Source organism: Centruroides vittatus, unplaced genomic scaffold (genome assembly GCF_030686945.1).
Source record: "Centruroides vittatus isolate TY-2023 unplaced genomic scaffold, ASM3068694v2 scaffold_386, whole genome shotgun sequence".
Classification (NCBI taxonomy): Eukaryota; Metazoa; Arthropoda; class Arachnida; order Scorpiones; family Buthidae; genus Centruroides; species Centruroides vittatus.
Genome location: NW_027122706.1, coordinates 291,134 through 314,068, shown reverse-complemented (window position 1 = coordinate 314,068; position 22,935 = coordinate 291,134). Strand labels below are relative to the sequence as shown.

Genomic DNA, 22,935 nt, shown 5'->3' with positions numbered 1-22,935 from the left:
AATAATAATTTAATTTTTGATGAATTTTTAAAATAATATTGCCTGATTCACCTATTTTGCCCTTGGCCATTTTACAAAATAAGGGGGCATGGCAAACGGCAAGCTAAGGGTTAATATATCTCATTTAAATTAATTTTGATAAAATTAGTATTTGTAATTATAGTAATATTAAGTAGAAGTCAAATTTTTTAAAATTATTTTATTGTAATTTTGAAATATTTATATTTTTATTGGAATTAATCCAATAAAAATGAAAATCAAAGGTTTAATCTTAAAACGGTACAAAAATGTAATTACTTTATTTATATTTGGCTAGCATTGCCTTCAAAGTACTCCCCTTGCACATTGATACATATTTTGGGGATCAGGAATGGATTAATCTATGTTGTTTCTTATGGGAAAATTTGTTTCAGTTTGAGAACAACTTTTATGAACGAATTAAGTTCAAAACCCAAAGTTTGACTGTAACTATAAAATAAAAATTATGATGAAAATTAAGCTAAATTCTTTTTAAATGATGGTTACAAGTTACAAAACTTGTAACCATCCATATGGATATATCCATTGTAATCATTAAACATATGGTTAAGGTATTAATAGTAATAATTGTCTACACTGTAACACCAGAATACTGTATTAGAAGATAATTTTCTTTATTCTATAGGCTAAAATGTATTTGTCAAGACAGAACTTTAGAGAATTTATTCAGTAAATATTAATAAAACCAAAACACTCCAAGTCTTCTTTAGTATTGTTGATAGGTTATTGGAAACTTTGACATTAATTTAAGTGACATGACATAACAAAATAAATTTACCATAGACTAAATGATATAAATAAGATACAAGCAATTATTTATTGTGACATCACAATGCTGGGCTGTAATTTTTAATCATATTTTTAAATTTATTTAATTTAAAATACATGCTCTCCATCTGTAATTAGTAGTGGCTTACCCCTATGCATCATACTTTTTCTTCAACAATAGAGTCAGTCCAATCATCTATTAATTGCTTTCAGTGGAAGTTTTGAGTTGAAATAACATGACTTCTAGTTTTATATCAAAAGTTTTTATGTAGTTAATCAGGGCTTCCTGCCCCTAAGGTTTCCATATCTGGTCTCATCTTTTCTCTATCTAGCTCCATTCTCAAGATTAAGGAAGGACAGATGGATGACAGTGGAAATTTATAGGTCTATAATTTTTCAAATTGCAGCCCAATAATTTGATTAATAATAATATTATAGGATCATGTTTGCAACCTCCAGCAATTGTTTCCCACTTCATGGAATCAATTTTGTACTGTGTAAAGAAAATTCAACAATAATAATTGAAAATGACTATAAATGTACTTATATCTTTCCTCGATGACATTGTTTCATTATAATGATAAGTGAGGACTTGCTTTATATTGTCCCTAGCAAACTTGGTTAAAAAATGGTAAAAAATTTTCAAAATTAAAATATAATAATGGACCGATGTTTATTTTATAATTCTTTCCAATTCACTATAGACTGGAACATTTTGACAATTTATAAAATTAAATCTAAAAATTTTTGGTTTTATAAATTATCAAAACTTCTAGTCTGAAGTAAATAGGAAAGGAAGGAATTTATAGATTCTCTTCCAGTTTCAAATCAATATAAAATCGCATGTCTGAAAAGATCTCAAAAGAATTAAAAAAGGATAAATCTTTAATTTAAAGCTATATACAAAGTATGAATGGTATTCAAAAATCTATTGGCAACTTCTGAATCGTATGCATATTGCCATTTTTACTAGCCAGCATTTCTCTGACACTAAGCATTTTATTTTTATTAGACAAAATATATTTTGCAAATATTTTAAATAAAATATTTTTTAGTCTGTTCAATTGTTTCGTATTAACATATTAAATAATTATTTTTAAAATATTTTTTTAGTTGAAAGAAGCTCATGCTAGAGATGAAGTAATTAAAGAAAGAAGTCGTTCAATATGTAAAATGAGAGAAGCTGAAAGAAATGCAGAAAATTCTGCTCGAAATGCTTGGGTGGAAAAAAAGAAATGGGTATTTATTAGTCATAAATAATTAATATGAAATTCTTTAGGTAATAAAATCTGTTAGAAAAATACCTTTCTTTTAATTTTCAAAGAAATTTTTGTTGTTATGGTCTGTGTTTTCAAAAACTATAATTATTAATTTACATGATCAATGTACACCTAAAAACCAAAAGAATAATTTTAAAATATTAATGTGGAAGTTTGGGGCTGTCAAAAATTATATTACTCAAGTTTAGGGTAGGGTCCTGCCACCAGGTGTGTTATGTCAGACACACCTCAGATTTAGACCAAAAAAAAAACAACAAATAGTTAAGGCACAAGGGTAAGAGTCACTCCGAAGTCCAGCAATGAGCCTCTCAGGAGGATGAATGCAGAGTCAAGTTTTTTAATCAAAAAATGAAGTTCTGAATTAGCAAATTGAAAATTATTTATTAAGTAATTTTCAGTTTGCTAATATCCTGCAGAATAATATATAAATACTGTTGAACTTTTTAGAAGTGAATCTGTGTATGATAGAACTTATTATTTGAAATAAACACAAAGACATAACATCTTTACTGCATGTGTACTATAGAAAGCTTTATGTACACAAAAAAAAGAAGACAAATGTTACTTAATATAAAGAACTTCATGTAACAGATAACATCCAGTAGGGATAGAGAAAGAATATAAATTATAATGATACATTCCACTTTTGTTTTTTAACAAATACAATGTAGTCATTTTCTAAAATGATTGCATAAATTTAAACAATTCATTATGATTATAGAAACATATAACTTATTTACAAGATTACAGAAATCTTGTAAACCATAATTATCAGTAATGAAATCAATTTTAAACAAATTATATATTATATATTGGGTTGTTTGGAAAGTAATTTTGTTTTTTTATTACTAGAGGAATTAGTTGTGTTTTTACCAGCCAATTTCATTTTAAACCACATTTTTATTATATATTTTGACAGCTGACATTTTAAGGCTTATTTGTAAAAAATTTTGTTTGATTCTGTACAATTGTTTTTATTTTTATTTTTTTTTCAGTGTCCCATCAAATATGGAAAATCAAAACCATCATTTTTGGCATATTTTGCTTTTTTATTACCAAAAATCAAAATGCTGTTGAAGCAAGAAAAAAATTGTGGTACTGTACATGTTTGGAGAAGATGTGTTGAGAGAAAGACAGTGCCAAAACTGGTTCACAAAATTTCATTCTGGCAATTTCAATATTAAAGATGCACCATGTTCTGGATGGCCAGTTGAAGCCAATGAAAAAAAAATGAAGGTACTGATTGAAGCAAATTGCCAAATAACAACACGTGAAATCATTAAGATTAAATTTGTTGAATTGAACCATTTATGATTACTTGAAACAAATTGGTTTCGTTTCAAAGCTCAATATATGGGTTTCACGTGTTATTAAAGAGAGATGCTCTTTTTGGTGGGGGTTTTTTTCTTTATAGATTCTCTTCCAGTTTCAAATCAACATAAAATTGCATGTCTGAAAAGATCTCAAAAGAATTAAGAATTTTTTTTTTTTTGTTAGCTTTTACCAGACAATTTAACAATTGATTCGAAAGTGTACTGCAATCAAGTAAACAAATTCAGTAATATCATCAAACAGAAAAGGCCAGAATTGATAAACAAAAAAGGTGTAGTATTTTACCATGATGATGAGAAATTTCACACAAGTTTTGTAACTGGTCAGAAACTGTTACAGCTTGGATGGGATGTACTACCACACCCACCATATTTGCCAGATCTGGAACCCTCAAATTATTACTTGTTCCAGTCTTTACGAAATCTTTTAAATAGTAAAACATTTTCTTCAAATGAGGATTTCAAAAATCACTTGGATCAGTTTTTTGTAAGCAAAGATCAAAACTTTTATGAATGTGGAATCATGCTACTACCTGAAAGATGGCAACAGGTATTTGACCAAAATGGTCAATATATAATTCAATAAAATATTTATATATTATAAAAAAATTGTTTTTTTTTGCATGGAAAAAAACGAAATTACTTTACGAACAACCCAATAATTATAAATATAGACTATATTGACATTTGTGAAATTATTTATTATGTGTTTATCACTATCTCTGTTAGCAGATACAATAAAAATTATCTTTCGGTAAAAATACTTACATTTTGATTCTTGATTTAGAAGTATTAAGTTTATTTTATGTTTCTAATGATTAATTCTTTGAATTCTTATATTTGATATATGTAGAAAATTTGTGATAAAACAAAAACTTAAAAAAAAATATTTCTTGAATAGGAAAAACAACAAGAAGACAATGTCAAAGAAGAAAAAGAACGAATGTCACGAAGTGAAAGTCTTCGCCGAGAAAGAAATCAAGTATTACATTATATAAATTTTCTCTCTAGCTTTTGTGAGAGAGTTACACATTTAATACATTCATTCTTTATCACAAATTATAACAATGTTTTATTTAAATGCTCAATACCATAAACCACAATTGAAATAAATAGTTATCATTTTAATATAAGTTACATAATGAATATAAAATTATAGCAAAATACTTTGAGCCAGTTAAAATAACATAGAAATAAAAATATTCATAAAGTGATTATTTTATTATTTTAAGTAACATGAAAAAGAAAAAGTGATAAGATAAATGAAATTGAATATGATGTATGATAAATTTATTCCTAGTGATATATTCATCACAAGATTTTTTGGAGTAGTGATTTATAAGTCATTTTAACTCAAAATTTTTATTACTGTTTTCTGTCAGAAAATTCCTTAATTAGAACAAAACTTAATAATAATAATAATTTTTTTTTTAATTCTTTGTCTTTTAACTTTGTAGTGTTAAATTTTTATTTTTGGTATTATACAAAATAAAATATATAAGAAAAGGCTCATTTTTACCAGGATTAATAACTTTTCTAAAATAGATGTGCTCATTTTTTTTTCATATTCTGAATTGAATAAGTTGTACTGTGTTTTAAATACAGAAAAATCATAGGCTTTTTAAATAACAGTTTTGCTTTAATTATTGATAGATGCTAATACCTGATTAAAATGAATTTTTTAATTCATTTTTTCATTTTACTTACAAGTAGTATTGAATAATAAATTTTATTCAATATCCAATTAATCATTAGTTTTCTGTACATATTAAAAAGAACTTTAGCATGTGATTCTTACTGTGATTTTTAATATAGTAACCAATTATAACTTATATGTTTTTCAATCACAGAATTCTGTTTTCTTTGAGTTTTTAAATATAATTTTATTTCATTAAAAAATTTTTTTGACAAATTTTGAACACATCCAATAAGAATTTATACACCTATTCAATGTTTCTAAGTTGGCAAGGTGTTTAACAAACACCCTGTAAGTTGCCCAAGATGTTCAGCATTTCTTTTTGTGTAGACCTAATGAATGACTGTATAATGTGTAAACAATAAAAAGCTGTAAGTATGGTAATTTTAGCTGGTAGTTTATTTTTAAAAAATATGCACCTTGCAGTTTGTACAACTGATTTCATTACAGGACTATTAGAAGTCTAGAATTGGTTGCCCACTGGACAACTAACAGATATTTTTAATTTCTATCCTGTTTATGTATAAAGTTTTACTTTGTTTCTCAAAATATCATTATTTGATTAATAAACTTCTTTGTTTTTCATTTTTAAAGTTAAAATTCTGGGAGAATTTTTAATCATAATTTACATTACTAATTAAATGTGTTAATAATTTCTTTGATCTATCTTCAAAGACAATAAATATTTAGCTAAAATATGAATTAATATCTATAGTATTCAGAATAAAAGGTAGAAAAAAGTATAATCTTAATTTAGTTTGTGTTTCTTTTATTTTACTGTTAAAAATCTTTAATTCAAAGTACATGTAAAACTTCTCTTGAACATTACTATCTTTGTATAAAAATGATTTCAGATTTTCCATTTATTCAAAAATATTTATTAATATAACCCAATTCAACTATATTTATAGGAAGCACAAGCACTTATTTCAAAGAGAACAATAAATGCAAGGGCAATATTTGAACAAAATACCTGTGCTGGACAAATGAGTGCCATTAGTGCAGGAAGAAGAGCAACATATCCTGCAATTCAAGTAATTGTTAATTATAAGTTAAAAGAATATTGTGTTAATTTCCAACTAAACTCAAATATTCATAGTCAAATTATTTCCAGAAGTATTACAGCAAATGAATTAATGGTTATAAACTTTGAGTAATAATAATCTTATAATGTCTATCAGTATACATATCTATTGTCAAAAATGATTCAGAAATTGTCTTTGAATTAATAGAAGGCAAGAAATATTCTTCTTAGCTTTCAGCACTTTTTGTAAAATACTGTTGAGTATTTAATAGCAAATATATTTAAATAAAATTTTTCTTTCTTTCTTAGAATTTAGCTTAATCATAAGATCTACTAGATTAATTTTTTCTTCCTTTTATAAAATTCTTGAAATAGAGAAAAAAATATGCCATCTTTATTAATCTAATGTATAATTTATCATTATTTATAGCCTACATTAACAGAAGAAGTAACACAATCCTCATCAATGTCCTCACCTACAGAACCTCAAACATTTTATTCACTACAAGAAACTGACATAGTTGAACAAGAAACTCTTGAAAGGGAAAATCAAGAAAAAACTTTAACTTCTCAAATACCACCTGAACATTTCAATTATACAAGAAATCTTTTGAAAGAAGGTTTACCTCCTCGTCAAGATTCTGAATTAGATAATAATCTTGAAGAAGAACAAAATTGGGATGGTAAATTGTTTTTTAAAAGTATTTTTAAAATTGATGTATAAAAGAAATATATGATTTTAATTAATAGAACCAACTTTGGAAGCACCACCAGATGTTAGAGATCCATTAACAGAAATGATGGTCGAACATGGCATAAATGTTTCACAACAGCAGCAAGTTAAAGATCCTCCTCAAGTTATAATGGCAAATAATGAAGAAAGGACATGGGTAGATTTAAGAGCAAGGGCTTTATATGATTATCAAGCTGGTAAGATGAAATTTTTATATCATATGTATTTTTGAAATTTGAGATGATTCAAACCCTCATTTTGTCCAAAGTAACTATAATTATCCAATTAAAAATCTAATCATAAAGAAAATAATTAATAGTTTTCATCTGTCTATTTTGGGTAAAACCCATCCTTTTCACATATATTCCACAAAAAATGCTGTTCAGTCATTAATTCTTGACTTTCATTGCCATCTTGAGAAATCTTATATTATGCAAAATATAAAATTATGATAATACACTTTATGATGACAATAAATTTCCTATATTTCTTCTTATAATTTTTAGAATAAAGTAAATTATTTTACTTTGAATAACTTAGTAATGGATCATAAAACTGTTTTTCATCTAATAAATTCATTGTGAGAGATTAAGTTTTAGAGATTTGAATAAAGATCAGAAAGTATAGCTTAAATCAGTCAGAAAATCTCTTTATTCTAAAATATCTTGGAAAAGAAGTAGATTTATTCTGCATTAAAATTTAGATTTTAGTAGATTTTAGATTATTCTGCATTAGTAGATTTATTCTGAATCAATTGGGGACTGGGTTGTTCGGAAAATCGATTTTTCAGATAACCGTTTATGTACAAAAAAAATACATTATTAATACAGTATATTAGTATAGTCCAATAATAGTATATTAATATATCCCGTGTTGAAATTTTTCTCCGTTGCATGTCACTTTGCATTGAATTTTCGTCAATGTTAAGCCTAACAAAAATTTTTATAATAATAATAATAATAATCATGGCTGTTGTATCATTAAAAATTATTTCTTCATTTTGTACAAACAAAATAAATATATTGAAAAATTATACTTTGGAAGTTAATCTAGTATCAAAAATGTTCGATTCAGCACGACACACATCCTGACACAGTCCGACTGGAACGCTTTCAGTTAACCGATGTTTCAGTTGATTGGTGTTCAGATAATTGATGCTCTACTGTATATTCATTCTTGATTAGTAGTACAGAAAATCCTCATTAATTTAAACTCTGATAATTCAAAATCCTGTTATTTTGTAACTGTACTTTTGTTCCGGCTGGGGATACAGAGATTTAAATGTTCAGGAATTCAATTAGTTCGAAATATGGCTACTTCAAAGTTTGAAGTGAAAATTCTGTCCAAACTGTGATGTGTATGTTAACTCGTTCATTTAGATTGAAGTGCCTCCATGCTATAAGAGAACAACAGACCAAGAACAACTCTAATCTGGTTAATATGGCTTTGCTCTTACAGAAACATGTTTTTGGGTGTCATCTTATACACAGATTACCCTTTTTTCTCTTATATCATAAAATATGACTAGGTTTCAGGATTGCAAGATTGGACGAGTAGCATATTGAGATGTGTAAGCTTGAGGCTGCTATGTTTGGAAAACTTACTTTTTGTACCACTATAAAAATAATTTGGGCTTAATTTTGAGGAACTCTTTACTTTTTATGAAACCTATCTGGTAACCCAGACATGCTGTTTACTTTTAGTTTATATATTCTTAAGTTGTTATTAATTAATGAAAATAGCATTCTCTGTACTTAGCTGTATTCCATTTGCTAATAAATTACATCAATTACATGAGATTTGGCATTTTGTACAGAAATATGTAAATATTTCTAATTGGATAATTCGAAGTTGCAATTATTTCGTCTCTCGAATTTCGAACTAACAAGGATTTCCTGTATTTTGTTAATTTTATGAATATGTTACTCTGCTAATGTTTAAAATATAGAATAAGTAATTATATCAATCCAATTATTCAGTTACTAAAGATAATTATCTAATGACTTAAAAAATTACTGCTACTTTTCCACTAGAAATTGTAAGAAACTATGTTAAATAAATCCTGTAATATTATTATTTATATAAATCCTTAGTCTGTTTCTTGGTTCAATTTTTTTTTAATACAAAAATCTAAGTGTTTTTACTAAAATCAGACCTTACATTATAAATTGTATTTTCTTATTAATTATAAAACTTATTTTTTCTCTTCTGTTAAGCTGACGAAACTGAAATATCTTTTGATCCGGATGACATAATATCTCAGATTGAACAAATTGACGAAGGTTGGTGGCAAGGAATGGCTCCAGACGGCTCGTATGGTTTATTTCCTGCTAATTACGTTGAACTTCTCGACTGAAGACAAAATAATCTGTAATACTTAATGCACTGTTAATTATTATTCTGTGCAGTAGTTTGCTTGTATTTGTTAAAATAAGAGTTATAAAAGTATTGATATTGAAGAGAAAAATTGTTAAAAGATTAGATATTGTTAAGAATGTTTAAGGTTGACTGGCAAAGAAGTTAAATCAGCAGATTTTCCCTTCTTTGCTATCGAGACAAAATTCCTCATTTTAAATATTTTCATAGCTCATTAAGAAGTAAAAATAGTTTATTCGTGTTTTATAATTTTCTTTTAGCAATAACAATATTCACTCTTCCAATGTTGTGAATATATAAACCTATATAAAAATTTATTTGAAAAACAAAAATATTTATCATGTATAAAATTAAAATTTTAACATCTAATTTTAAGAATTATATAACATTTTAAATCAAAAATATCAAATCATATACAATAAACTATAAATTTATGAACATTTAAATATATTTCTACTAATTATTATAGGTAAGCCATCATTAATGGTATCAATGAGTTGAATTTGAATATATCTTATAATTGAAGAAATTGGTGCTATATTTTAATTTTGTTTTTAATTTAATGAAAGAAAACGTTTTAAATTATTGCTAAATTATCTTTAACAATAAAGTGAATGTGCATACTATGTGTTGAAATCATTTTCTAATGCAAATACGTATTTTTGCAAATATTGCTTCTGTTTCGTACCGTACTGTAAATAATAAAGATAAAAATAGCATTTATTTTTCATGCAAAGTCCTAAAAGGGAAGGCAATTTTTGTTGTCAAAGACCTCTCCCAGCAAAGGATAATTTTGCATTGCTGTCATTAATGATGACCGAAATGTTATAAAGTATAGATAATTAGTTTAACTTGATAAATAAATTTTGGAAATTATAATGCATCGTAAAGAAAAATATCAAAAACAGAGACTTTTTCAAAATGTTTGTGAATTGTGCCTATTTGTAAATTATTTAAATTTGTTGTCTTGTCTTTTTTTTTGTTAGAGTTTAAAATTCTTATATATTATTAGTTATAATTTTAACATTCCATTTGCTGTTCTGTTGTTGTTTCTGTCTTTCAGCTGAAATTTTTGTTTGCTTCTTCAGCTTTATAATTTATAATGCTTCCTAGAGAGAATTTTTTTGTGCATATAGTTTTTAATTAACCTTTTACATTATTTAAAAAAGAAATTGCAAACAAAACTGTCTCGGAATTGTTGTTCATTTCGAAGGTTTTAATTAAGAATGCCACCGTGGAGTCGATTCAATGTATAATTAACTTACTAATGACAAAAGTATATTTGCTAGACTCATACAAATGAATACTGTATTACAAATTAACTCACTCAAAACATCAAATTACTTAATTTACAATATATATACTTAATATTGCAAACTAAATATTAAAGTTTGCATCAAATTTTTTTCGTCATTGTAGTTCATTGTTAAAAGGTTTTATACAGTTTTTCATCATTTTCTACAAAATTGTGTTTTTTACATTGTAAAAAATAAAAACTATATATATATATACATATACATATACATATAAAAAGTCAGAATATATAATAATTTTTGTTACTTTTTTCTATATAGTATGAAATCGTGTATCTTGGTAAAGTAGTAATTAGTATGATGATTGTAAGCGAATAACATACAGTTGAACCAAATTTTTTTCACATATATATATCATTTCGAAGCCCTCAGGATTGTTGTTGCTTAATTTGAAGATTGTAAGTAATGAATTAAGAATTTTCAGTGTTTCTATGAAAACAAGTTTAAGATTTTATTTATGGCTGTTACCTCACTACCTCTAATATTACATTTATTATATTACAATTACATTATTATATTACTTTATTATATTACAATTGATAACTGAATAAAGTGTACTTAAACTGTTATTGCAATTTAAACTCCTAAGAAAAAACTTTGTTAAAGTGTGCGCTTCCCAAATTTTTTTTGTAATTTTAATTGCAATAATACAAACTTACATTTTTTTTACCAAGCTTCTTTTCCTTGCCAGGAGACAAATATCAATGTTTGTGAAATTCGGTATGGAAGAATTGTATAATGTCTAGTCGTATATATTTGTTTACACATACGTGTAACTGAAAATGACAAATTTATAATTAAAGTTTGACATGTATAAAGTTAGTGTTTTTTATTTTTTATATTATACAAAATCTTTACATAACACACAAAACTTGATGTATTAAAAATTAAAAGTAAACAAACTACTCAAGAAGCCAAATATTTTTAAGAAAGCAAGAATCACGATTAAAAAATATTTTTGAGTTATTCTGGCCATCTTCAGCTCAAATATATATCATCTAGAATAAAAGTATATTTAATAATCTTAAGCATTATAATTTAAAATGGAATAAATGTACTTTTTATAACTAATAAATTTACAAATTTTTACTTTTCTGGCTCTGTTATATATAACAGAGGGAGGAAAGTATGACAATTGGTCAAAAAGAACACCCCAGATTTTTACATTTTTGGACATGGGGAATCTTGAAATGTCAAGAAATGCAAAAAATTCTGGAATTTTTCTGTGGGGGGAACATGATTTCATTCACCCTCTTTGAGGCTTCATAACTCCTGTGCTTTTTGTTGAAAATTTCTGAAATTTTGCAGGAAGGTTTGTGTATTAGGGGAATTAATGCTATTAAATTTTAGTGATTTAAGGTCAAGGAGGAAGTTAAAAGGGGGTCATGTCATATCTTGAATAGGGTTGACTTAATGACAATTTTACTCATTAGTATTTACAATTTTTTTTTTATAAAACTCATTCCTATCCTCTAAATTAAGATTTTTCCCCTTTTATAGTAATAAAAGCATCTTTTTATATTTTTAAATAAAATATCGTAACACATGATGTCACATGCAGGTTTTAACTCATTGCTGGATTTTTCAAAATCTAAGTTGCAAAGAGAGATCAATCTAATAGTTACAACTAAACATTACAATGACATGTGTGTCATGAGTGTTTTTATTAACATGCTTAAGATTTTTTTTCCCTCCCTCTCCATTCTTAGGCCCTCTACCCATGTTCATTATGGGGGTGACCAGTTTCTCAATAAAGGCTGGTGGTGAAGAATAGAATCTAACATATCCATGATAACGATACAAAAAATTTCTGACATTTCTAACCAAATCCCATGAGCAGCATGCTGGCACATTTACTGGCTGTCATCTGCTTAAGATTAGAATGTACTGTACAATTGTTACAAAATCATTTCCCTTCAGATCCTTATAACTTCCTACTTATAATAGGTGTATTTCAATTTTTTGCCTAGGAAAACTGATTAGAAAATCATCACCAATTCAAAGACATTCAATAACTGAGTGGGTCTTATATGCTAAACATAAACAGATGAGGTTCCAATTCCCAGAAGCATGCAAGAAATGTTCTCTAACTTTTCAATATTGTTTCTATAAATGGATACAAACAAAAACTGCACTAGTTTGATGAGATGAACATCTGCTTTTTATTGCTATTCTCAATTCTGTTTTAGTATGATTGTATATTAAAAGCTGTTCCAGTTTTACCACTAGGCATTGTAGGCAATTACCTAGGTGGTGCACTTGCCTGAAAAATAACCAAAAAAATGAACAAGGAATAACCAAAAAATTTTTTGTTATTCCCTAACATTCATCTATAATAAGTTACTATCACTATTTGTGTTCTTGTTTTTTTACTTTTTCTACCCTGTGAGTACTAAGAGAGCCTTTTTTTCAGGCCTATGGCGGGTTTGATCAGATGGTAAAGACAAGGCTCGACATATCCAGAACAGATTGCCCAAAATATGCACCAAAATATTGCCTAGGAAAACTGATTAGAAAATCATCACCAATTCAGACATTCAAGTGTTGCAAAGAGCTGTTTGAATTATTTACAAAAGTTCTTTGAGCTAATTAACTACAATGGTTGTGATAGGAAGTTTTGTAAGGAACTTGCTGGAATCAGTAGAACTGAAAGAGTGAAGTTTATGTAAGATTAATGCAAATTTAAATAAAAGTATCATTTGTATTTAAATTTATAAATGGCTTAATAAAATCCTAACATTTCTGGGTTCTTAAAACCAATTCTGAAGTAATGATAGCTAGTCTGCATAATTCAATACTTTGGTTCATTAATAAAGAGTGGGTAAAAAGGCTTGCTTGATCAAATCTAGAAACAATATTTCATATAAGCTAGTGATTATCATTATATTTCAAATGAATGTAAAAAAATCTACAGTATAACTAAAATCTGAAAGCAATTCTGTTTTCAAAACGGAGGCAAATAATATCTAAATAGTTAATAGAATCTTTGCTCATGTGATATAAATTAAACCTATTGTAATTGTCTCTGAGTTACCATTAATGTAATCTGTAAAATCCTTAATAAAATTATAGCCCTTCCAAATAATAAAGAGAATGTCAGCATATCTTACTAATATGAAGCTTTCTTTATACTTGATTATAACTATGTTGGAAAATTGCGGAAATCAAACTGCTTCTGCAACATTGTCACTGATGAATAATGTTTATTTAAAAATTTTTTCTTTTTTGTATTATTGAATTCTTTATGCCAAAATAATAACAAAAAACGTTTTTATAAAAATATTACTTGGCTTTCTAAACTAAGTAGTCTGTTTAATTTTAATTATTGTTGCACAACACTGTACATATATAAAAATATTTACTGTACATATTGTATTGAAATATAATTTTATAATAAGTCTATTGGAATGTGTGCTATTCCAGACATTTCCCATGCCGACAATGATAATCGGCGGGCCTGATCCGATATTGTCGCCATTGGTACTTGAGCCAGATGCATTGAATATAATTCGTAACAATTAATGTTCTTTGGAGACATATTTGGAAAAAAGTTTTTAATCAGCAGCCTGTTAAAATAAAACATATTTTAATAAAATTCAAGTTATTAATCATTTAATAGAATCTTTCAAACATTAATATTCAGTAATTTTGTACTTTTTTCTGTACACACAGAAATGGAACTTGTTCAACAAATTCATCAAATAAAAGTTAGATATCAAACAATATAAAACATTTATTCTATTTAAAAATATATTCTTTTAAAAAAACACCAAACCAAAACTGTAAAAAATTGAAATTCTGGATATCAATAAACAAGATACTTTGATGATTTAATTACAAAAATATTTCATTGATCTCTATTGAACAGTGATTATGAAACCAAACCCACTGATAAAGTGATTTCATTAAATAATACATCTTTATTATATTTTTCAAATTATTTTATTTAAACGTATATGTATACATTGTTTGTTTGTGTGTGTATTAATCAGCTAATGTAACATCAACAACAGAAAGTAAGTTTCTGGAAAGTTATATCTTGGCATTAAAATATTAATAGATATTTTTTTCTTTAATTATTTATTTCTCATATCCTTTACATGATATGATCATATTTTCTGTCATTCAGCATTCAGAGGCTAACTCCAGTAAAGAGTCTGAACAACTTTTCGGAATGAACTATGCACGGTAGATAATAAATAATGTGTAAGGTTGCCAAGAGACAGTCTCAGTTCAGCTTTCTATCAGATCCCTTTTCTATGGAAAATTATTTCTATAGTTTATAAATCTTCAGATAGCAAAATTTAGGTTCATTTAGAACTTTTCAGAATTATGAAAATCTAGAGATATTTGTAAGGATTATGATAATTTATTACTTTTTATGAGTTCTTAGCCAGGTAGTTTGTACCTGGATGCTTACTCCTCAACAGACCTGACAAATGTATAAATTGCTAAACATCTATTGCTGCCAATTCTGCATTAATGTTTTTATAATATTTAAACATTTAATCTGTCACTTCTATAAAAAAATAAGTTAAATAGGCTCTTTGAAAACCTTGAACTTTTAACTAAGTTGTTATTACTATTCATCAAAAGCTTGTTTTCATGTTTGGAAAGGTTCGTGTGAAGCATGCAATGCCATAATGTAAATGCCAAAAAACTTTTCAGGAGAGGTAAAAAAAACTTTTTCTAGTCAATGAATTCATTTCAATTTTACAATAAAATGGTAAAAAACTCACTAAGTTACAAATTCTTTGGAATATCAAAATGATGTAAATAAAAGCTGTAATGGCATTGTATGCTTCATATACATTCTGTATTTTTTACTGCAGTAAAATTCTAGTTTTAACACTTGTCAATTGAATGCTATAAAATGCAAGTTGTAAATATCTAATAATTATTAATTTATTCTATGCCCTAAAATTACTATTGTTGAATTAATATAAAAATAACTGTTTGATTTTTCTTTTATATTAATGAAGTTAATGAAAAAAGTTTGCCAATCTTCAAATAGGCTTGTTTTTCAGATATTGATGTTTCCAATATTTTTAATTGTTACTAATAAAACAAATGTACCGGTACAAGGCGCACATAATTTAATTTATAACATTTTATAATAATCTACAGATTTTTAAATCATGAAAGTTAAGATAATGAAAGATTCATCTAAATTTTGAAAAATAAAAGACTTTTAATAAAGAAAGAAATTTTTGTTTCAAAAATTTTCCTTGTAGAAAAACAAACAAGAATTATCTTTTATACTATTTATAAAATATATTTACATAAAATTTCTATGTTAAATATACAAAAAAAAACATTAAAAGTGTAAAGTAAATTATTATTTTTTAATTATGAAATTAAGATTTAAAAATAATGGCATACTCATAAAAATCTCCACACAAAATTCCAGGAAGTAATTGATATTTGCTTTTGGTTTCTGCTGGTTTTAAGATTTTTCCCTAGATAAAATTCCAATTAAAAAAATATAGTAGATGAATTTTATGTAAGACATGAATATCATTAAGAATATTGAATAATGAGTATTGTTAAACTTTTAATATATAAAAGTTATAAATTTATAATAAAAGTCAAGAATAGCACACAATATTGATAATTATCATGATAGATTATTCCAAATAAACAGTATAAATGGCAAAAGTTCAATTTTTTCTTCAAAAAAAAAAAAGAATTAAATTTTATTTAAATAAAATAATAAAACAATTTTCAATCAAAACATTGATATTTTAAGTGTTTTTAATAAATTTATTTATATCAGACATAAAAAGTTCATATAAAACATAACATTTTAAAAAATAATTAGCAAATAGTTTGATTAAAACAAAAATGTTTTTTAAAACTTTCATTATGATTGGAATGACTTTGAGAAGATTTTGCAAATGAATAGGATAAGCTAGAAAATCTTTAACAGATTTTTTTTCACTCTTTCTGCCCTGTGGGCACTAAAAGGGCATTTTTCCCACAATGGCTGAACCTATAGTGGGCCTAGCTGAACTCACAATTGGATTCACAATAGGGGTTTCCTCATCAGCTGGCCACAATAGGGGTGGTCAGGTGGTGAGTTATAGGGTCCAACACACAGGATGGACAGTCCATAAAAAATTCCTAGGATGTTACTCACCTGGATTCAGTCCAGATCTTCTGAGTGACCATTTGGCCATTAATCTTTAACAGGTATTTTATTTTACTTTAATTATTTCCATCTGATGCTTAAATCTGTCACTACATTATTTTTTGAACAGTTATCTTAACAATTTAAAACTGTTATTTTACAAGTATATATGAAAATATTTTTATTCTTTCTAAACAATTTCTGACAAAACAACAGATAAATAATAATTATTTCAATCTTTTTATATGCCACAGTATTTTATGCATTGCAATATATTTAATTAGAAAATATTAAGGAAGCTTAAACAGAATCAAACTTCTTTAAGAATGATATATTTTAATCATACATTATTAATACAAAGTTATATTATATTAAATTACTTACATTTGCATCTTCAAACCATAAAAAATAAGAAAAACAATAATTTTCTTCTCTCCACATTGCTGATAGATGATTTGATTCAAGATATTCATAACTAAAATCAACCATTTTCCAGATCTGAAACAATTTATATTTTAATCATGCAATAGTTTGAACAATTATTAAATTCAGAATTTCTCATGTGTCTATGCATATTTTTTTATTGGGAATAAATATTCTTTAGTTTATTGTTATTTCAAATAGCACAGTTGTTAATTTAAACTGAATATTGCGTGATTTTATGGTTGCAATAAAACTTTTTACCATAAAAAATAATGGTAAGAGAGTTTTATAAAAACAATAATTTTTTTTATTTTTTAAGTTTTTATTTATTTTTTGCCTAATATCTAATTTATTGACTATGAAATTTCTTTTATTATATCTTATGCAAGATTAATATTTAATTTGAATATTTATTATAAATAAATATTCAATTATTTTCATTATTTTGTAATACAACAAATTTTATTAATTCAATATCAGTTAATTCAAAATAAATAAAATTTCTCAGTTAGGAGTATATGATTTTAATGACTAAATCAAGCTTGTCAAAGCCTGATTAAAATAGAGCATAGAGTTATGCATGATGGAATGTACAGTACCTTGGCCAACTGCTCATACAATAGTAAAAGAAATGTACTTTTCCTTCTGTAAGAATTTTGACCCTCTACTACCCTAAGAACAGTTGGCAAGGTACAGTACATTCCATCATACACAACTTTATGCTTTACTTTAAAAAGGAACCTGATTAAGTCATTTATCTAAACAAAAAGTTATATTTTTATATTAATTACAGTATTAATAATTGAATAAATTTATCACTAGACATTGATAGAATTATTATCTGACATTAAATTTAATAAGAATTTATAGCTGATGTATCAACTATAACAAATAATTCAGTATCCAAAATAAGAAACAGCATGTAATTTAAAGAAAATCTGTTAGCTTTATAAATTATTATATTCAAAAACAATTAATTCATTAATATAAATTTGGTATACTTTTTAAATAAAACAGAAGAATTTTATAGGAAGCACTTATTCTATTTCATACATAAATCATTGTAAAGAAAAGCAAGTAATCTTTTTAGAAAACAAAAATATTTCTTAATCTGTATCTTTAAATATGGTTTAAATTCATTGTAGTTTATAATTCATTACAATAATAATATAATTATTACAAAAAATTTCATTTCATAATATATTTTATATTAAACTTATATTTAGTTATTTTATAAAAACTTTTAAAATTTTAAATTATTACCAATCTTTTTGTTATGTTAGTCATATTATTTCCTTCCGTATAATGCTCACTTATACGAACTGATGGAGTAACTATATAATTTCTTGTTCTGTCAACATATATGAAATGAATTAATCCAGGAAAGTCTTGAATATATCTAATCCATTGTCAAGATATTTTCTGATAATTACTATTTTATGACTTTAATTTTAATTATTTTTGACAGAATATAAAATTCTTTAGCTAAAGAGGATCAAAAGATGGATAGAAATGCATAATCATATATCATAAATTAATCAATTGGTAAGAATTCATGTATGAGTAACTATGATAAATCACATAAATCTTTATCTTTATAATCTGAAACCATGCTTCATACTTTATTGCTTCAAACACAATTGAGTGTTACAAATTAAGACACTTGGTGGTTTTTCATCTTTATCAACTGAATAAAAGATGAAAAAACTGCCTGTCTTAATTTGTAACACTCAATTGTGTTTGAAGCAACCATATCTTATTTAAATTGATAAAAGGATACGAAGTCATGGATATATTTTGTTCTGCTTTTACAACTAAATAATCAATATAATCCATTAATTTGCTTGATGATATTTCTTGAACTTGGAGTAAGGCACAAATAATTGCATTATCTGGTTTTATTTGATGCAATATTTCTGGTTCAAACACAATTAATTCAAACATTGTTTGTATATCTTCACAGATAGCAGTAATAGCAGTTTCTAATCTAAACAAAAGATATTTGATTTTAAAGAATAAAATTTTCATATTAAGAAACTTTCAAAATTTCAATATTTTAACTTAAATCACTACTAAATGATCCATAAAATTTATTATAATTGTAAATTATCAAAATTTTACAATTACCTAGCTGGCATCAATAATTCATTACTATTATGAAGAAATTCCAAGAAGTTATTTCTTTTTAATTGTTCCCACTTACTCATAAGATTTTTTACTCTGCGTTCAAGCAACTGTTCTAGCTGAAAATAAATAACAATTAATTTTATAATTTATGAAAATCAATTTAAATTCAATTTCATAAAAAAAATCTCACTTTAATTTTTTTAGTATTTTCAAAAAATTTCTTCATGTTAATTTCTAATGTATTTGCTATATTTTCACTTGTTTTTTCTATAGGTGATACAATAACATTATGTAAAATATCCAAAACATTTACCAGTGATGAGGAAATTCCAACTTTAACACTAACCTATAAAATGTAAAACAATAAAGTTATTCATTTTATTGTTAGTAACTTTTATGTTTTTGTACTGGTTAACAACATGAATAATTAAAAATAAACTGAAATACAATATTTTTGAATTTAAATAATATTGTCGTTTTCATTTTTGTCGGATGAATAAAATATTTTTTAAAACAATTTTGGTAATCTAAGAAGCTATCACAAAAGATTGGTTACACTTTTCCAGGTCATTTTTTAAAATCTAATGTTTCTGTAAATTTTAAATGTTTTGTAGTAATGTGACTGACAACCCAGATGACCAAGGCAATTAAGGCATCAGCCTACCAGTCTAGGAATTTTTCATGAGCAGTCTGTCCCAGATATGTTGAGTCCTATCTCTCAGTGCTCAGCTACCCATATTGTGGGCATGGCTAAATCCATCATGGGCATGAAATAAAGATTCTTTCAGTGTCCAGAGGGCATAAAAAAGTAAAAACAGAAAAAAATGGATTTAATGGATAAAAAATTCCTACCCTAGAAGAACCTAAATTTAGAACCTTTTTTTTAAATCTGTGAATAGAATATTTTAAAGGGTTGGAGTCAATGAATGTAAATTACTCAATGTTACAATAAAATTTTATTCATATTTATACTTTATAACAATATTTTAATACATCCTGTAAGTATATTTTTAAAATATGTTCAACTTAATCTTTCAGCAATAGCAGACACCCTTTCCCAATTAGTCCATTAAATCAAGGACCTATTGTATTTATATATTATTTTTAACTTTTATTTCTTTTTCATTTGATTCAACTCTTACACTTTTGTTATACACATATTGAATTTGATTAAAATCATATTCAGTTCTTTCTTAATCTTAACTGATATTCAATCTTTTGATATGACTGTTATTTCTAATATAGATGCATAATTAAATCCTTTAAATTTTCTTAATTCAGAAATGTTTAGAATATATTACTTTATATTCTTAAATTTATTCATTTCACATACATTTTTAATAATATAAATATTTTTAAAATATTAAAATACATTAAAAATATATGTCAATGATTTATATTTAAAATTTTAAATAAAAATTAAACTTAAAAAAAATTAAAATAAAAAAAAAACTTTAAATAAAAATTATTTCTCAAAAAATTACTAAATTACATTAATATATGTAGATAAATTATCAAAATATTAGAAATCCTTACTTCACTAACTATAATTAATATCATTTTGGGTAATACACGAACTATATACACCATGTAAGGTACAGCAGAATCATTTTCAGAACTTAAAAATACAAGAACTTGATAAATGTTTGTTATATCCAGACAGGTAATAAGAGATAAATTTTCTTCAGACTGTAAAATAATAGTAATAAAATATTTTATTTATTTGTTACTTACTGATTGAATCTTTTAAAATTAAGTTAATATAAAAAAACTTACAACTTTTAAATCAGTTTGAATATCTTTATCTAAAATTTAAAAAATTAAATTATTTGTCAAAATATTAACTTACAAATTTAAAATACTGAATTATAAAATATTAAGATACATGCTTAAATTATTAAAGATTTTTGAATTCTTTTATTAAAAACATAATCATAAATTATTCAATATTTCATACATTTTAGAAACATTATTAAGATCTAAGAAAATATTTTAAATCCCATTAGATGTGGCTGTAAAAATGTCATCTTATTACATTTAAACATCATAAAGCTATCATTTTAATTAAAAAACAATAAATTTTATTGATGAAACTTTCATTTTTACTTTCCCAGCTGTTATAATGTAAGGAAAGTATGGTGATCAGTCAAATGTTGACCACCCATTTTGTTTCACCAGATTATAAACTCACTCATCACCTTAATAAATAGCTTGTCATAATATACAGGGTGGGCCAGCGAAAACGAAACGGCAGAGTGTTCGTGTTCGTCCAAGCAAAGCACTCAGACAGGTCGATTTTACTCTCGAGGGGACATCTTTTGCAATAAAGTTTTTGCGATTCTGAATATTAACTAAACAATCATTTTTTTCGAAATAAATGCTTTTTTAGTTAATACAAAATAAATGAGTTTTTAAAATTTTTTGTTGTCTGTTGTATTAAAAATCGCAAAAACTTTATTGCAAAAGATGTCCCCTCGAGAGTAAAATCGACCTGTCCGAGCGCTTTGCTTGGACGAACACGAACACTCTGCCGTTTCGTTTTCGCTGGCCCACCCTGTATAAATCATTTACAGAAATAGGTTTTTGCTTTTAATATTTATATTAATTTCAATTACCTAGGCCCAAAACTGGAACAAACAACATTTGAATTTCAGCAATAAAAATCTGTATTCTAGATAATTATTTTGTATACTATCTGATATAAAAATATATTTATTACAGTTTTCTCCCCAAGCCATTTTAACTGGTCAATCAACTAGCTAAATAATAAAATTAATTAAATAATAAGAATATTTTTTATTTTAGTTTATTTTTTTAAAGATAATTGAACTGTTTTATGTTATATTATCAGCATTGTTTTGTTATCATTAACTCAGGATTATAAGGAAATTTGCAGAAACAGCTAGTTAACATTGCAGATCAACCATCTAAAAATTTTTCTGAAATTTATGAAATAAACAAAAATTAGAAAATTGAAATCCAAAAATAGTCAATCAAGAGGCATTATTCAGGCACAATATGGTCTGAATAGAAAACCAATACTTGAATAAATCAAAATGCCAGTATTATAAAAACAGACAGGTACTTTAGTTAAAATAAAAAAATTTTTATTCTTGCATAAAAGTTCATTTATTAACATTATCTTATTTCTTTTTTTATGTATCTTTCTATTTAATATATAATAGTAATTAATTTGGATGAACAGAATATATAAAATTAGTGATTAAAGTTGTTGCTAAATGAGTGCAATGAGATTTATAAATGCAAAAGCCAAATTTATTAGAATTTAATTTTTGTATTCTAGTAAAAAATTGATATTAATTAACTTTTAAAGTAATGTATAAAGGTTTTTATAAGAACTGAAACTAAAAAGCAAATTATAATTTTATATAAAATTGGACAATATTTCTAAAATTTAAATGCATTTAGTTTCTATATTGTTCTATTTTTCACAATTTACCTGGTTTTCATTTTATTGAAAGTTATTAGTAAATATTACAGGTATAATTACAGTGACCATGTGTTTTTGGAGAAAATAAAAGAGAGATCAGAAATTGTTTTATAGTAAAAAAGCAGGTTGCATTTATTTGTTTCACTAAAACTAAAAAGCTTTATAACATTTATTATAAAATATAAATATATACATAGCATTTTAAGCAATCATATTATTACTTTAAAAAATTTGAATTTTGACA

At 25.3% G+C, this 22,935-nt stretch overlaps 2 protein-coding genes across 2 annotated transcripts in view; one reads left to right on the top strand and one right to left on the bottom strand.

The window, feature by feature from the left end:
* The window catches only part of Abp1 (Actin binding protein 1), a 33,871-nt gene extending 23,741 nt beyond the window's left edge, over window positions 1–10,130 (top strand). Inside the window, exons 8-13 of the mRNA XM_067286939.1 lie at window positions 1,921–2,046; window positions 4,320–4,400; window positions 6,026–6,148; window positions 6,569–6,821; window positions 6,889–7,068; window positions 9,088–10,130. Of these exons, the coding sequence (XP_067143040.1) occupies window positions 1,921–2,046; window positions 4,320–4,400; window positions 6,026–6,148; window positions 6,569–6,821; window positions 6,889–7,068; window positions 9,088–9,227 (903 nt within the window). The 3' untranslated portion in view covers window positions 9,228–10,130. The remainder of the gene's footprint in view (window positions 1–1,920; window positions 2,047–4,319; window positions 4,401–6,025; window positions 6,149–6,568; window positions 6,822–6,888; window positions 7,069–9,087) is intronic.
* A 3,144-nt stretch (window positions 10,131–13,274) lies between these two features.
* Window positions 13,275–22,935, bottom strand: part of HPS1 (Hermansky-Pudlak syndrome 1 protein) — a 28,491-nt gene continuing 18,830 nt past the window's right edge. The window contains exons 8-16 of the mRNA XM_067286725.1: window positions 21,017–21,045; window positions 20,777–20,929; window positions 19,431–19,586; window positions 19,241–19,356; window positions 18,894–19,100; window positions 18,377–18,512; window positions 17,075–17,188; window positions 15,943–16,019; window positions 13,275–14,126 (exon numbers count right to left, since the gene is read on the bottom strand). Coding sequence (XP_067142826.1) covers window positions 13,949–14,126; window positions 15,943–16,019; window positions 17,075–17,188; window positions 18,377–18,512; window positions 18,894–19,100; window positions 19,241–19,356; window positions 19,431–19,586; window positions 20,777–20,929; window positions 21,017–21,045 — 1,166 coding nt within the window. The 3' untranslated portion in view covers window positions 13,275–13,948. The remainder of the gene's footprint in view (window positions 14,127–15,942; window positions 16,020–17,074; window positions 17,189–18,376; window positions 18,513–18,893; window positions 19,101–19,240; window positions 19,357–19,430; window positions 19,587–20,776; window positions 20,930–21,016; window positions 21,046–22,935) is intronic.